This window comes from Neoarius graeffei, chromosome 9, assembly GCF_027579695.1.
Source record: "Neoarius graeffei isolate fNeoGra1 chromosome 9, fNeoGra1.pri, whole genome shotgun sequence".
Classification (NCBI taxonomy): Eukaryota; Metazoa; Chordata; class Actinopteri; order Siluriformes; family Ariidae; genus Neoarius; species Neoarius graeffei.
This window is the reverse complement of record NC_083577.1, coordinates 43674104-43690674: the sequence shown is the minus strand read 5'-3', so window position 1 is coordinate 43690674 and position 16571 is coordinate 43674104. Positions and strand designations below refer to the sequence as shown.

The following is a 16571-nucleotide window of genomic DNA, read 5'->3' as shown; positions in this document are numbered from 1 at the left end:
CCCTACCTTTAGATCAAAGGTGCTGGCAGTGGCTGTACAGTCAGTATGATCTAATTTTATATTGATTAGGTTACTGGAACAAACTCTGAGTATTTCTACTTTGTTGTTTAGCTCAGAGAAAAGACACAGTCTAGATGTAGTGGACCCTGAGTGACAACTCTGTGCAGCTAGCAGACCATCTGTTTAGCCTGTTCGTCTGCTCCCTGGCCTTGGCTCTGGATTGTCAGAAGTTAACTAGGCCTGTTCTGAGACTATGCTGCAAGAAATGAGAGCAGCACCTTCCCGAGTGGGATGGATACCATTCCGCCCTAACAGACCAGCAGTGTCCTCAAAATTAGCCCAAAGTATCTATAAAGCCCACACTGTTTTCAGAGCACCACCTGGACAACCAGCAGTTCAGCAACCATAACTTGCTGTAAGCTATATTGCCACATCACATTGGGATGGGGCCAGAGCATACTACAGCATTGGACATCGCCTTCGCTAATTTAAACATCTCTACAAAGTTACTCTTAGTAACCTCAGACTGGGTAAGGCGTATATCATTAGCTCCTACATGAATAACTATTTTTGAGAACCTGTGCTTGGCTAGGACCCTAAGCTTACCTACTATGTCTGGCGCCCTGGCTCCCGGTATACACCTGAATAAAGCTGCTGGTGCCCCTAAAGGCCTAGCTAATTTCACGTGCCGTATGATAGAGTCCCCTATAACCAGAGCTCTTTCAGGTGTAATGGAAACTTCTAATAAACACTTCAGAACACTTAGCAGTTGTCTTTTCAGTTATTTATTATAGTAGATCATATAAAACAGGAAAGGAAAAAAGAAGAAGAAGAGAAGAAGACACCACCTCCGGTGATGCTGAGAGTACGCACTCGGAGTTGTGTCTTAGTGGCTGTTATCTATTATACTCTAAAGCCGTTCGCTTACTGCTCGCGTCTTCATGTGATTGGCTCAAGATTTTCTATGAAGCTTTGGTAAAGCGTGCACCTGGCGTGCTCTGGGATGTGCAGGCAGATGCATGGTTAGGGAGAACTCAGACACCCTGCTCATCACCAGCCAAGGGCACAGAAAGGCGATTACAGCATGTGGAAAAACAACTTTTCTCAGTACACTAGGCCACTTGAGCTCAACACACAGAAACACAGAGAATAGGAATGTTCATTCACTAAATTTCCTTCACACAGGTTTCTCAGCAGGTGTATCACTGAGGAGGGCAAAACTGCTTGACACGTGAAGCAGAGAGGTGTGGTGCTCCTATGGGTGAGCCTCAGCGGTAGCTTTGGCTCTATGCTTATGCCGCCGAATCATCACCCATTCGCCCCGCTGTGAGGGCTCTTATGCCAGAGTTGGGGGATTACTAACTCCACCCAGGGCATCTAGACTTTCCCCTGCAGAAACTACACTGCTCTCATTCTCATTAGCACTCTTTAAAGTCTGGATACACACTTCTAAACCTGCAATCTTCTCCATCAGAGAGCTAACTAATCTGCACTTATCACAAATAAAGCTATCACTAGCGACAGAGGAAGAATGACTAACATCCTGCACTCAGCACACTGAACAAGCCGAAGGTGTGCCATGATGAAAGGATTCATGTACCTTAATTCAGGATCTGTTAATGTTAAAGCAGATCTGATGTGGATGGCCTCCGCTTGTGGTTTTTACACAGGAGGAGAAAAACAGAAAGCTTCTGGTCTTGGCATTCTTCTGAAATTTTTTTTTAAATGTGGAAAAAGGACAGCAAAAGTGAAAGTACAATAAAAAATGAAAAGGATACTGGAAAATTATTTGTCGAGAAAATAAAAAAAGATTAGTGATTAATACCAACACTCACGGAAAAAAGACTCGTTGCAAACAACTCAGAAACCTGGAAGTACGTCGCACAGAATGCGCATGCACCAACTCTCGACACATTCTCAAAAATTCACCACGCATTCTCTTTTGGGGACAGAGGAGACAGGCACCCTCTTCTTCCATAGTCATGCCTTTGCGTGTGCAGAATGTGGTTTTGCATTGTCTTGTTGAAATATCCCTGGAAAAGATGCCGGCTTGAAGGCAGCACATGCTCTTCCAAAATCTCAATGTAGTTTTCTGCATTAATGCTGCCTTTCAAAGAATTATAAGTTACCTTTGCCAAGGCTACTGACAAAACCCCAGACCATAACAGACCCTGGCTTTTGGACTTGTTGCTAGTAACAGTCTGGATGGTCCTTTTTGTCTTTGATCCGGATCACACAGCATCCATTTATTCCAAAATTGACCTGGAATACTGATTTGTCTGACTACAATACACATTTCCACTGTGTGATGGTCCATCCCAGATGCCTCATAGGCCAAAGAAATTGATGGTTCTTCTGGACATAGCAAACATAAGGCTACCTTTGTGCACTGTAAAGTTTTAACTGGCATTTGTGGATGTAACTCTATATTGTACTGCTTGACAAAGGTTTGCCAGAGTAATCCTGAGCGCATGTGGTTATATCAGCAATAGAGGGATGACAGATCTTGATGCAGTGCTGTATGAGGGATCATGGGTGCTCAACTTGGGCTTGTGCCCTTGCCCTTTATACATCAAAATTCCTCCAGGTTCCTTGAATCATTTAATACTATGCAACACAGAGTGAAATATTCAAATACCTTCCTATTTTTCTTTGAGGAACAGTATATTTGATCATTTCAATAACTTTCTTCCACGTTTGTTAACAAACTGGAGATCCCCTACCCACCTTTGCTCCTCACAGACCAGGCCTTTCCTGGACACTGCTTTTGTACCAAATCATGATTGCAATCACCTGTTGACATCACCTGTTTCAAATCAGATTATTATTTAATTGTTTTCCCTCATTACTAGCTCTAATTTGTCCCTGTCTATTTGTTTTATTTATTTATTTATTTATTTATTTATTTTGTAACATGTTGCAGGCTCGACACACAGGAATGGATGTATATTAGCAAATGAAATGAAGTTGACCAGACAAAACATGAAGTATCTTGGCTTCATACTGTCAGCAATGAACTATAAATCAAAGTAAATTTTAAAATAAATTGCTTTCCATTTTTTAATTTGCATTTTCCATATCATCCCAACTTTTTCTGATTTGGGGTTGGAGTATGTTGTGGTTTAGTATATTCATTAAGTTGTGGACACAAATTTAGCCTTCTGTGCATGATATAAAATTTAATAAATACATTTGGAAATTATGGGATATGCTGGATTGGCATGGTGGAAACGTAGCAGTGCCATTATACTAAATATCAGCGCTCTTGGAATGCCACTTGACCAATCAATTTGGTGAACGAGAAGTAAGTGTTGTATAAACTGTATTATACAATATAATTACAATCACTGTGGTACAAGTAGAATTCTGCACTTCCTTCCATGCTGCTATACAAAAATAATAATGTACTCCAGGGTGGTAAGACTGCAACGGGCCATAGCACATCACCCTGGCCTTACATATTGCATTTTTTGTGACCAAGATACCACAGCTATTTAGCAAAGCATTCTGAAATACATGTTTTTTTTAAACAGATTTTTAATGCTAACATCCTCATTAACCATATTAAATACATTAGCGCATCTCAAAAATGAGAATATTGTGAAAATGTTCATTTTTTTCCATCATTTAATTAAAACAGTAAATTTTCCTATATTCTAAATTCATTACACTTAAAGTGAAATATTTCAAGCCTTTTTGATTTTGATGATTATGGCTTATAGCTCATGAAAATCAGAAATCCAGCATCTCAACATATTAGAATATTTCATTTCGAGTTTGAGTAAAACAGTATAAATACAGTGTACCTCTCAGTCTGGTTCAGTACATGCAACCGCAATCATGGGGAAGACTGGTGACTTGTCCAGAAAACAACCATCATCAGCCTAAGAAGGTCATTGCTGAAAAGGCTGGTTGGAAAAGGTGCACAAGCAACAGGGATGACTGCAGCCTTGAGAAAATTGGAAAGAAAAGTCGATTCAAGAACTTGGGGGAAAAACTTCACAAAGAGAGGACTGATGCTGATGTCGGTGCATCAAAAGCCACCATGCACAGACATCTTCAGGAAAGGGGCTACAACTGTCACATTCCTAATATCAAGCCACTTACCTAATATCAAGTCAAAAGCATCTTACCTAGGCTAAATCTTACCATACCTACTGTATGGAGGGCTTGACGACCGGAGAGGAGAGAGATTGATTTGTGACACTGGGAAGTGCAAAGAGCTGGGACCTAGTGTGGTGGAAGTTGGAGTAGCGAAGCAAGCTGGAATAAGCTGCGATGACCAGAGAGATAACACAGAGAAACTAGGAGAGTTGGGCCCAAGAATGGGAGTAGAAAATGCGAGGCAAGCTGGAGAAGTATCTCGCCAGGGAGAATGCAACGTAGCGCAAGCGGTGGGAGTCGGATTCGCGAAGGGAGCTGTAGAAAGTTTGTCCCCTCAAGGAGAATGTATCGCAGCGCAAGTAACGCAGGGAGCGCAGCTACAATCAGATCAGGTAACTACGGATAAACTGAATATCTGCCAAGATACTTCATGTGTAGACACTTTCTTATCGAGTCGGGGACTACATCTGCTTCGTCTTAACATCAGGAGTCTTTTACCCAAGATTAACGAGATCAGACTTATCTGTAAAAGTAACAAGGTGGGACTTTTATGTTTTACTGAGATGTGGCTGGATGAATCGATAAAGGACGCTGAAATTGAAATAGAGAATTACTGTTTAATTGGGAAAGATCGAAACCGAAAAGGTGGAGGCATTTGTATTTACTTAAGATCAGATATTTGTTTTAATGAAAGAGAGGATATGCATGAGGACCAGATTGAAGCTATTTGGGTAAATGTTCTTTTGCTTAAAAGTAAACCAATACTAGTGGGAGTTTGTTACCGGCGTCCCGATCAGGCAAACTTTTATGACCTGTTGGATAATGTATGTTCGAAATGTTTGGACTTCATAAATTCGGAAGTTATCGTGTTGGGGGACTTTAATACAGATGTTTCCAGAGATGAACTTTCAATGTCTAAAGCTCTGATGAACTTTTGTAGTAGTCTTAGCCTACATCAGCTGATTAAAGAACCGACGCGTGTTTGCATTTCTACTCAAACCACGATTGATCTTGTTCTAGTTTCTGACAAATCAAGAATTATAAACAGTGGGGTAATACACTACGGGTTAAGTGACCATTCTATGATTTTTTGCACCAGAAAAGTAAAGAAAACAGTATTTAGTGCTCACAATACCATAAAAATTAGATCTATGAAAGGGTATAGTAAAGAGGCCTTTATAAATTGCTTAAATGAAGTAAACTGGTCATCTGTGTTGCAATGTAAAGATGATCAGGCTTGGCATTATTTTAAATTATTATTTTTGCAATCTATAGACAAAATTGCACCTTTTAGAGATCTAAGAGTGAAACAGAGAACAGAACCTTGGATAAATGATGGTATACTTGAGGCCATACGGAGGAGAAACAGACTATATGAACAAGTTAGGAAAAATAAGGATGATCAAAGTTGGACAGAGTATAAAAAATTGAGAAATGAATAGATTAGTGGTTTGTTCTAAAAAGACCTATTTTAATGAGAAAATTATGGAGTATAAACATGACTTGAAAACGTTATGGCAGTCATTGAAAGAGTTGGGCTATAATAAAAGGCTGAAAACTAAAACATGTAATATTAATCTAGACCTTGGAAATAAGATTATATCAGACAAGGATAAAGTAGCAAATAGTTTTAACACATATATTTCTCAACAATTGCTAGTAAGCTGGTTGAAAAGCTTCTTGCGATGTCTAAACAATATGAAGAAAGTAAAGTTTCTGAGTTTTATTCCCAGCAAGGGGTTCAGGCAAATAAATTTTTGTTAGAGAAGGTGTCAGAGGCAGATGTACTTATGAAACTTAATAAATTAGATAGCTCTAAAGCTACAGGTCTTGATAATATTCCATCTCTATTCTTGAAAGATGCTGTGGAGAACATTACTCCAAGTATTACTCATATTATAAACATGTCTATTGAGTATGGATACTTCCCTAAAGACCTTAAGCTGGCAGAAGTGATTCCACTTTATAAGAAGGGGAGCAAACTGGAGCGGGGTAATTATAGACCCGTCTCCATTTTGTGTACTCTATCAAAAATAATTGAAAGACTTGTTTTTGAGCAGGTGAATAAATATCTTTTATCTCACAATTTATTATATGAACTCCAATCAGGATTTCGTAAATTACACTCCACTGACACATGTTTATTGTACCTAACTGACTATATCAGAAAGGAGGTTGACAAGGGCAATTTCTGTGGTATGGTCATGTTGGATTTGCAAAAGTCTTTTGATATGGTAGATCATAGTATCTTACTGTCAAAATTGAGGGCTATTGGCTTTAACAACACAGCACTTAGATGGTTTGACTCATATTTGAGGAATAGGAAACAAGTGGTGGATGTTGGGGGAACTTTATCCCAGCCACAAACTGTGCAATGTGGGGTCCCTCAGGGGAGTGTTTTAGGTCCTCTTCTTTTTCTTTTGTATATTAATGATCTTAAATCAGTTTGTTCATGTGAACTGTTTTTATATGCTGAGGATTCTGCACTAGTGTTTTCACACAAGGACAAGCTCACTGTTGAATCAACCTTAAGTGTTGAGCTTTTAAAAGTCAGCCATTGGTTATCATTTAATAGATTATCTCTTCATATAGGAAAAACTGAATCTATCTTGTTTGGGTCTAGAGTTAAGTTGAACAAAACCCCAGGCTTTGAAGTATTAGCTGGTGACACTGCACTTAATGCTAAGGACTCAGTCAGCTATCTTGGGTGTGTACTGGACAGTCAGTTGTCTGGAGCTGGTCAAGCCCAGAAAGTAATTACTAAAGTAAATCAATGAGTACGTTTTCTGGCCAGAATTTCTATGTATCTGGATAAGAAGGCTATGTTGACCTTAGCAGGCGCTATTATTCAGCCCTACTATGATTATGCCTGTTGCTCTTGGTATAATGGCCTTACTAGGTATTTCAAGAACAAGCTCCAGACCTCACAAAATAAATTAGTAAGGACCATTTTGGATCTGCCCCCAAGAACTCACCTTGATCCTCATCATTTTAAGAGGCCAAGATGGTTGAGGGTAGAGGATAGAGTCTCTCAAATTGAATTGAGCATGGTATATAAGATTGTAAATGGAGATGTCCCTAAATATTTAAATAATTTCTTTAGTAGAGTGAGGGACGTTCATAGTTACTTCACTAGGGGGTGTTCCACAGATTTTGTTCCTCCAAGAGTGCAAACTAAAATAGGGAAGGATTCCTTTTTATATGTTGCAACTAGTCTGTGGAATAAGTTACCAGGTAATATTAAGGTAATCATTAGTTTGAATGGGTTTAAACGTGCTGTGAAAACATGGCTTAGAGATCAGATAGTGTAGGGCTTGTATTTATATAGTATGTATACAATGTTAATTTGATGTGTATACTGTCTATGGAATTTTGTTTTACAATTTTAGTAATGTCACAGCGCCACCCTTGTCATTTTAACATCTCCTGCCATCCAACATCAAAGGACCACAATGGAAATAAGCTTTCGAGCTTTATTGTGTTATCCTGACTCTCTGTTTTTTAGTTTAAGTATGTGGTGTGGTTTATTTGAAACTAAATCATGTATTTATTTTTTATACAAGAACTGAGAAGGTCAAATAAAATCAATCAATCAATCAATCAATCAATCAATCAATCAATCAATCAATCTAAAGAGAGAAAGAACTGGACTGTTGCTCAGTGGTCCAAAGTCCTCTTTTCAGATGAAAGTAAATTTTGCAATGCATTTGGAAATCAAGGTCCTGGAGTCTGGAGGAAGAGTGGAAAGGCACAGAATCCAAGGTGTTGGAAATCCAGTGTGGTTTCCACAGTCTGTGATGATTCGGGGTGCTATCTGTTGGTATTGGTCCGCTGTGTTTTATCAAGTCCAAAGTCAACACAATGTCTACCAGGAAATGTTAGAGCACTTCATGCTTCCATCTGCTGGCAAGCTTTATGGAGTTGCCAATTTCCTTTTCCAACAGGAGTTGGCGCCTGCCCACAGTGCCAAAACTACTACGTACCACATGGTTTGCTGACCATGATATTACTGTGCTAGATTGGTCTCCACCATCCAAAGACATGCAGTTAGATTAATTGGCTACTGTAAATTGCCAATAGGTGTGAATGTGTGTGAATGGTTGAGACAAGGAAACCTCTATAATAATCCAGTAGAAGCCAATGGGAAACCACTACTGTAATTTTTCCCTCAAAACTTTGATGGTTTGAGTCATCAAAGCAGCCACGTCACTGTAGTGATATGCCAGATCGATAAATGAGCCTTAATCATCAGAATAAACCAAAAAGCCTTGAAATATTTCAATTTACATGTAATGAATAGAGAATATATGAAAGTTTACCTTCTTGATTTGCATATATCAAAAAAATAACTTTTTTTTCATAATATTCTAATTTTTTGAGATGCACTAGTCCATACCCAAGTAAGTCTTCCTCATTATCAGTGGTACTAGCCTGTGTTTAAAAATAATTTATATAAAGTTGATTATTAAAAATTTGGATCCTACTATTAGAGCAGAGAAGATCTCAGATTTGTGATGACTGCTTTGTGTGCTGGACTGAAAAAAATGCTCTCTTTTTTTTTCTTTTTTTTTAGACTGTCGTATTTGATCAGGGAATTTTCAAAGTCCAGCAAATACAGAGCAGTAACCACACAGTCTTTAAGCCTACTGAAACCTTGAGGCCGCTGGACATAAACAACACTTCTTGTGCACGCTTTGGCCAGAAGCCCACGGCAGAAGAGGCCAAAGAAGAGCGAGATCTGCTCAACTCCATAGCATGGCCAGGTCCCTTGGTGCAAGGCCTTCCTTTGGAGCTCAGCAGTGACCCTGCCAAGAGTTACTTTGTGATTCAGGGCCCATCAAAACAACGATTAGGTGGTCAGCTTCTAGTCAATGTCCATGTGCAGAACTTCTTGGGTCTGCCTAAGGATCATGGAGGAGATTTTCTGATAGCCCGGCTGCATTCACCTGAGCTGGGCGCCGGTGTTGGAGGGAAAGTGCATGACCACCAAAATGGCACCTATACAGTGCTGTTCCCACTGCTGTGGGCTGGTGTAGCACGGGTGGAAATCACCATGGTGCACCCAAGTGAGGCAGTGGTGGTGCTTAAGAGATTGCAGGAGGAGCAATCTGACAGAGTGTTTTTTAAAAGCCTGTTCAAATCTGGTGCTGTCTCAGAGACCACTGTGTGCAACCTGTGTCTGCCGCTCAACGAGAAACCGGTCTGCAACTACACTGACTCTTTAACTGGAGAACCCTGGTACTGCTACAAACCTGAAAAGCTTGGATGTGACAAACGAATAAATCACTATAAAGGGGGCTGCAAGAATGATCTTCTAAGTGCATATGAAGCCCAGTTCTTCCAGAGGTGAGGTGGTACCTGGTGTCTATTTGGGCAAATCTTTTTAGATAACTGCTTTGTGTGTGTGTGTGTGTGTGTGTGTGTGTGTACACACATCCAAATTGGGAGAATGCTGTAGGAGATACGGCAAGTTTTATGTGGTCCTACACTATTTAATGGACCAAAAGGGATGAAATTAAATTATTTTTGATACTTGGTTGCAAATCCATTTTAAGGACTCTTTCAAGAATTTACAAGAGAATTTCCAAGCTCAGGTTGATTAAAATAAAATGTCTGTCAGGATGATTTCTCTGCCCTCACAACCACTGAAATGTATTTATTTACTTACAGTATTTACTGTATTGAACATTTCTTCCATAATATCTCATGATAGTTAATTACTTAATAACTGCAACAGTCTCTTGATGTACAAAGCACATGCATTTGCTATGGCTGTTGAAAACGCATTCTTGTTTCCAGCTCTTTTGAAATTGCTCCTTCTCACTATTAATTTTGCATTTTTTGTCTGTAGCCATGACTAAATATCCTTCAATAAATTGATTTGCAGGTGTAGTCAGAGGAAAAAATCCAGTTATTAACCTGGATTTCAGCTAACTGTGTTAACAGTCTGCTGCCACTAACGGTTGAAAGGAAAAATTGCAACCTGCTGTTTGACTGGTCACCTATCACAGTTTAAGAGAGATAAAATAATGCTATGAAGCAAAAACAAGATCAAATTGTTCAGTAGCTACTAAACAATGTTTTGAGGATAGTCATGCATTTCTACATATTTTTTTCAGTGATGTAAATATCAAAATTCCTATACCTGCATCAGCGATGGACAAAGTGATTGTATTACCTACAGAAGAAGGTAAGTTTTATATTATAGTTCATTCAGTGCTTTAAATTTCAGCCCTACACTGCTCTTTAGAATTTTTTTTTTCAAATATAGTTATGAAATCTAAAGTTATTTGTGAAAACACTGGAAAATATGTGCTGCAGCCTAGTGAATAGTTATTAAATGTATTAAAGCCGATGTAAATCCTTGCAACTTGGCTCACTGAAAATGTAGCTACTTCATTTGTGTGTTTTACTGTGAAAATATTTGAAAATTTTTGATGCATTTTCCTTTATTCTACAAAGAGTAAACCAAGGCCCTCATTTATCATTGCTGTACAAAAGATTCACAATTGTTTCTTGTGCATAAAGGTCTTGTAAAAAAGTTTATGGATAAAAAATTTGAATATCTACAATAAAATAGCCTACGTCATCTGCACACATGATGATTTCATGATCGCGACTTCATATCTCGTGACTATATTAAGTTGTTCACATAATGAACTTTCAGTGCAGGCTATATTTATTCATTCATTTATCTTGTGTAGCCACTTTGGCTGGTCAGAGTTGCAGTGAATCTGTAGCCTATTAGAAGAACACTGGGTGCAAGGCGGGAATAAACCATGGATTGTACGCAAGTCCATTGCAGGGCACAATGGACACACTGTGTTAATGTCATTTGCACCTAATTCTGGGTAATTAATCCACCTACCGGAAGAGGAAGGATACAAGAGAAACCTTTGTACAGCTACTTGGATGCAAAGAGAACATGCAAAACTCCATACAATCATAAACCTGAGGTCATCAAGTCTACTCACTGTACCACTGTACACAATATAAAAATAAAATGCTGTACAATAAGATGAGTTGGATCAACTGTATTTTATAAGCTGCAGCAATATACTGGCTCATATTTGAAGTGTCTCTGAATGCTTGCCATCATCTTGAGTCTTGGAAACCTGTACTCAAAATCTTATTAACGTCACAGTAGTGGGGTGGCACGGTGGTGCAGTGGTTAGCACTGTCGCCTCACCACAAGGAGGTTCTGTGTTTGAACATCTCGGCCGACGGGGGCCTTCCTGTGTGGAGTGTCCATGTTCTCCCCGTGTTTGCATGGGTTTCCTCCGAGTGCTCTGGTTTCCCCCACAGTTCAAAAACATGCAGATTAGGTAAAATACCCAGCCACTGGGGTTGCACAAGCTAGTGCATACGTAGTGCCTGTCCCAAGCCCGTATAGATTGGAGAGAATTGCATCAGGAAGGGCATCCGGTGTAAAACCTAGGCCAAATCAAATATGCAGAACAGATCTGCCGTGGCAACTCTTAATGGGAGCAGCTGAAAGAAAAAGAAGAAACATGAACTACACACATTACTTATATACACAGCTCTGAATATAAGTAACTTTCCCAGCATAACAAAATGTAGGCATTGCTTCAAACAGTACTTAAAACAGTCTCCAACTTTTATGGGCTAACTATGACTATGAACACAAATTGAAACAAACTCTGATCAATCCCTCGCATCATTGTAAAATATTCATACATGGGTTTTTGCGCACAAATACTATTGACAAATGAGGACCTGTATTGAGTTCTGACCAACAAAGTCAAACAGTATATTCTGTTATGATGAGGATTGTTAATTTTTCTCCCTCAAAGGACAAGCCAAAGTAAAAAATAGTTACATTCCTGCTGGCTACTACTTTCATGATACCTGGACGCCTTTGAATGGTGCAGTTATTCAGCAGTTTAATGATTCTTCAGCCATAACACATTGTCTTAGAGGGAAGGCTGTCTACATGTTTGGAGACTCCACTGTACGGCAATGGTTTGAGTACCTCGCTGATGTTCCGAGTAAGAGCAAGTCATTGGACTATTGCAACCTCTCTCATTTATTTTGTGCATTGCTTTTATTTTTAAGCTAAATTGCTCATTCATTCATGTTTTATACCTTTTTCTCACATGATGCCCATTTTCTGTGTTCTAAAGACCTCCAACAGTTAATTCCTTTTCGTCCAAAAAATCCGGGGCCGTTCATGGCTGTGGACAAGAGGAATAACATTCTGGTAAGCTACCGCTGCCATGGGCCGCCTATCCGCTTCAGACCAGTGCTTTCCTCTCAGCTACGCTATGTAGCAAATGAGCTTGACAAGATCCAGGGTGGGCCAGACACAGTCGTTCTTGTGAGTGTGTGGGCTCACTTCAGCACCTACCCTGTTGAAATATATATACGGCGCCTCCGACACATCCGCAGGGCTGTGGTACAGCTGCTGAACCGTGAGCCAGCTACATTGGTGGTAATCCGTACTGCCAACCTACAGAAGCTTAGCTCACAGAACAGCGTGGTCAACAGCGACTGGTTCTCTGTGCGGAGGGATGCTGTGCTACGTGCCATGTTCAGAGGACTCCGTGTGCAACTGCTGGATGCCTGGGAAATGACGCTGGCCCACCACCTCCCACATGACATACACCCACCTCCTTCCATCATCAAAAACACAATTGATCTGATCCTCTCTCATATCTGTCCAGTTGGGAAAATATAGTGTGAACAATTTTTGTGAAACTAATGGGAATGAATTAACATCGACTTTTGAAAGTAATTTGTAGGATAAATTCTCATAACATTATTATCCAGTTGAAGTTAAAATAATTAATTTAAGCAAATGTTTAAAATTTGGTCCTGTGCTTAACAAGACTGTGTGTGATGTGAATGTATCCATTTATGACTAATGAATTTGTATTTGTAGAAAATCATACATTGTTTTTTTTGTAAAAGAGAAATCTCTGTTGATGCACCTGAATATTGTATGGGTTTCCTAGAGTCTAGGCATCTTCCTGGTTTAGCAGCATCAAGTTTCCTAGAACCCATCAGGGGAGTAATTAACATTTTCTCGATTTGTTGGATAGATTTAATTGTTGCTTAGACAAAGATTTGAATTTTAATCACTTTAATGTGGATAAAATGAGGATTATTTTGGAAACATTCTCTGTGTGTGTGCGTGCGCGCACGCATGTGTTGAGTACGGTAAGTGGGCGGAGCCGGAGCACTGTGAGAGAGTGTGAAACTGTGATTGGCTGCTGCACTAGGAATGAGTGTTCTTTTCTCTAACTTTTCTATCTGAAGATTAAATGCTTCATTCTTAGTGTTTGAATATCTGCTTTGCTTGTTTTAGTGAAGTTAAGGGGCTCTGCATGCTCTTGCGACAAGGCTTTCGCAGATAGCTTTTCGCAGACAGTTGTAATTTATCATTGAGCGGGGAGTAATAGGCGTGCGCGATGTTATTCACCACCACAACGCAAGGGGGCACGAAGTCGCGAAATCGCTAGGAGTAGTTGGTGGGTGTGGTTAGTGGAGTGTTTATCCTCCGGTTACTGATAATAACTAGAACTGGAGTCGTATAGATGTACGTACTTCCTCGATCAACCGCTCTTCGTGCTGTTCCATCTTCGCTCGTATTTTTAAAAATGGCGGTCGTGAAAACAAAACAAACCGGGAAAGTAGGGAAGCGGAAGTGCATGTACAGTGGATGTAGAGTGGACCAATCAGAGCCCTCTTGTCTGCGAGGCTGTCTGCGGTGGTCACAATTTTTGGGAGGTGCGTGCAGAGCGTCTGCATGGGGGGGGCTTTGCAGACGCCATCTGCGAGGACTGGGTTGTCAGCATGAATTGGCCTTAACACTAAGGCTGGGATAGTTGGAGTAGTTTCCCAGGGCGTCAACTCCCAGCATTATTCTTGGACTATGGACCCAGGCAGGGAGTTATTGGAACAACTTCCACAGCATCATGCTGTTAAAATAGCATCAAATGCTAGTGTTGACGATTATAGTTTGGCTGTTTAGGGAAATTGTAAGCCATGATAATATTTTATCAATGGCCTGCATGAACAATGCCATTGTTTTGTTTTTGAAGAAGGCCGAAATAACAAATGAATTAGTTGAAAATGGGGTTGTAATTGGCGGGGGTTTTTTTTCCCCCTGTCCTTCCTCTTTCCACCCCGACAAAGAATGTTACTCTGTCAAATGTACCACCGTTTATCACAGATGAGGTTTTGGCACAAACCCTATCATGTTACAGTAAATTAGTTTCACCAATCAAAAAGATTCCAATCACAAGTAAATCACCTCTTCTAATGCGTGCAGTGTCTTTTCGGTGATTTGTGTACATTATCCTGAAAGACACTAAATATTATCTGGATCTTATGCTTAACCTGAATGTGGATAATTTTTTAATTATTTTGTTCATGCAATTACAAGTGTGATGAGGTGCTTTAGGTGTGGTCAGATGAGGCATATTATATGGGCTTGTCCTGAAAAAGTGGAGATATTAGAAAATGTAACTGGACAAAGTGATACTGTCGATAGGTCCAGCAGTAACTCAGAGAGGAGCAGTCTGCTGGGGGCGCTGTGCCTAGTGCTGGTGACGTGGCAACTGCTTCACCCAGTGCTGGAGAAACATCTGAGATAATCACACCTCAGAAAACATCAGAAGTAAATGTAACAAATCTGCAAAATGAGAAGTTCTGGAGTGGGAGACAATGCTGAACTTGAACATACAGCTAATTCCCAAAAGAGTAACAACAACAACAACATTATTATTATTATTATTATTATTATTATTATTATTCACTTATATTTCACTTTTCTCACACCCAAGGTCGCTTTACAATTACAAAAACAAAAAGGAAAAAATAAGTAAAAAAGTCCACCAAAAGAGGTCGGGATGTTACTCCAGTAGCGTAGCTGCCCACAGTCCCACCAAAATGTGCATGAGGGTAAATACCACACAATTCTGCCCAAAGAACAACGAACTCACTGCAATCCATTGTGAACAGAACACACATCACCCATGGCGGACCAAGGCCTGAGGAAACCGAAACTCAAAATTAGATCTGGAGCTATGCCACAGCCGACGGACAAAACAATCAAACAAAGAACAAACATCAAACCATACAAGAAGAACTAAAGGAAGAAATAAGGGGGGAGAAAAATCTCCAACAAGAAGCAACAGCCAAAACAAGCACAGAATATTCTTTCAGCTTCACAAGAGACATAACCCATTCCATGGAAACATCAGAAAAGGAAATTACGAGACTCCAGGAGTCAGCTGAAAATACTGGCAATCAGATTTATTGTGAAAATCTTAGGTTCAAGAAGAACTTATCAATAAGCTATAGGTTCAAGAAGATCTCTCTCTCTCTCTCTCTCTCTCTCTCTCTCTCTCTCTCTCAACACACACAAGACAGAGAAGACTTTAAGCCTGAGCACAGAAAAGAGGATGCATTTATTTAGATTTGTTGTTGTTGTTGTTGTTGATTTTTCCTTTTCCCTAATTTTATTAATTGTAAGAAAACTTTTAAAAATGGACAAAAAAGCGCCTCCATAATATCACCATGGTCACAAACTTACAACTGTTAGCATATTAAAGCTTAATTAAAGGGTGTAATGTAACTATGTTAAGTATTCAAAGTCTAAGTTCTGTGTATTACTGTACCTTGAGTATGAAGGATGCCCAATGGTTACCTGGAACCTCTGTAGAGTGCTGGAGCAATTCGTCACTCAGCTGCTGGAAGGGATGGCAGAGTGGGTCCAGTGCCACCATCTGAAATGGCTACAAGAAGTGATCCGGCTGGAGGTGTTTCTGGGGGCAGGCAAGCCTCTGCCCCCCCCCCCCCCCCCTCGTTCTTCCCCTGCTTTTCACTGCACTTCCCTGTCCCTGCATCATGGAAAGAGTGGCCAATTTCCCCCAAACCACCAGCTCCCAAACCTCTGTCCCTCCCCATACTCACCAAGACCAAGGAAAAGCCCAGGCAACTCTGTAGGCATGGTGGGAAAGCCAGTAATTTCCAGGATCAGTGTCCCCTCACAGACCTGGGGAAAATTATCTGGATTTCTGACGTGGCTCAGGCCTCCCCAATCGACCAGGAACATACTGTGTTGCTGTGAGTATTCAAGGGAGTAGGGGAGAGTGGGGAGGAGTGAGCCATGGGGAGAAGTGAACCACTTAAAATTTTTCTAAATTTAGCCATGGTTTATCCCAGTTAACTTGTCATATGAAGTCACCAGGGAATTCCCCTGACTTCAACCCACAGTGGATGGAAGCCTGGCACCCTGCTCACAATAGGAGAACAAAAGTCTAAAATTCAAGGTAGTAAGTAAATATTTCACTTAACATGTTTTTTCATCCTATTGTCTAATAAACCAAGATAACAATCACATTGTTGTTGTTGTTTATTAGGCATGTACTATGGTATTGTGTGATGACATAACCTGGGCCACATCTTTCCGTTCAAATGTAGGTCGACATCAGAAGCAA

At 40.1% G+C, this 16571-nt stretch overlaps 1 protein-coding gene across 1 annotated transcript in view; it reads left to right on the top strand.

Annotated features, from left to right (window-relative positions):
* The window catches only part of LOC132891703 (NXPE family member 3-like), a 31919-nt gene extending 18508 nt beyond the window's left edge, over positions 1-13411 (top strand). The window contains exons 3-6 of the mRNA XM_060929562.1: positions 8678-9450; positions 10224-10294; positions 11919-12113; positions 12249-13411. Of these exons, the coding sequence (XP_060785545.1) occupies positions 8678-9450; positions 10224-10294; positions 11919-12113; positions 12249-12802 (1593 nt within the window). The 3' untranslated portion in view covers positions 12803-13411. The remainder of the gene's footprint in view (positions 1-8677; positions 9451-10223; positions 10295-11918; positions 12114-12248) is intronic.
* The last annotated feature ends 3160 nt before the right edge of the window (positions 13412-16571 follow it).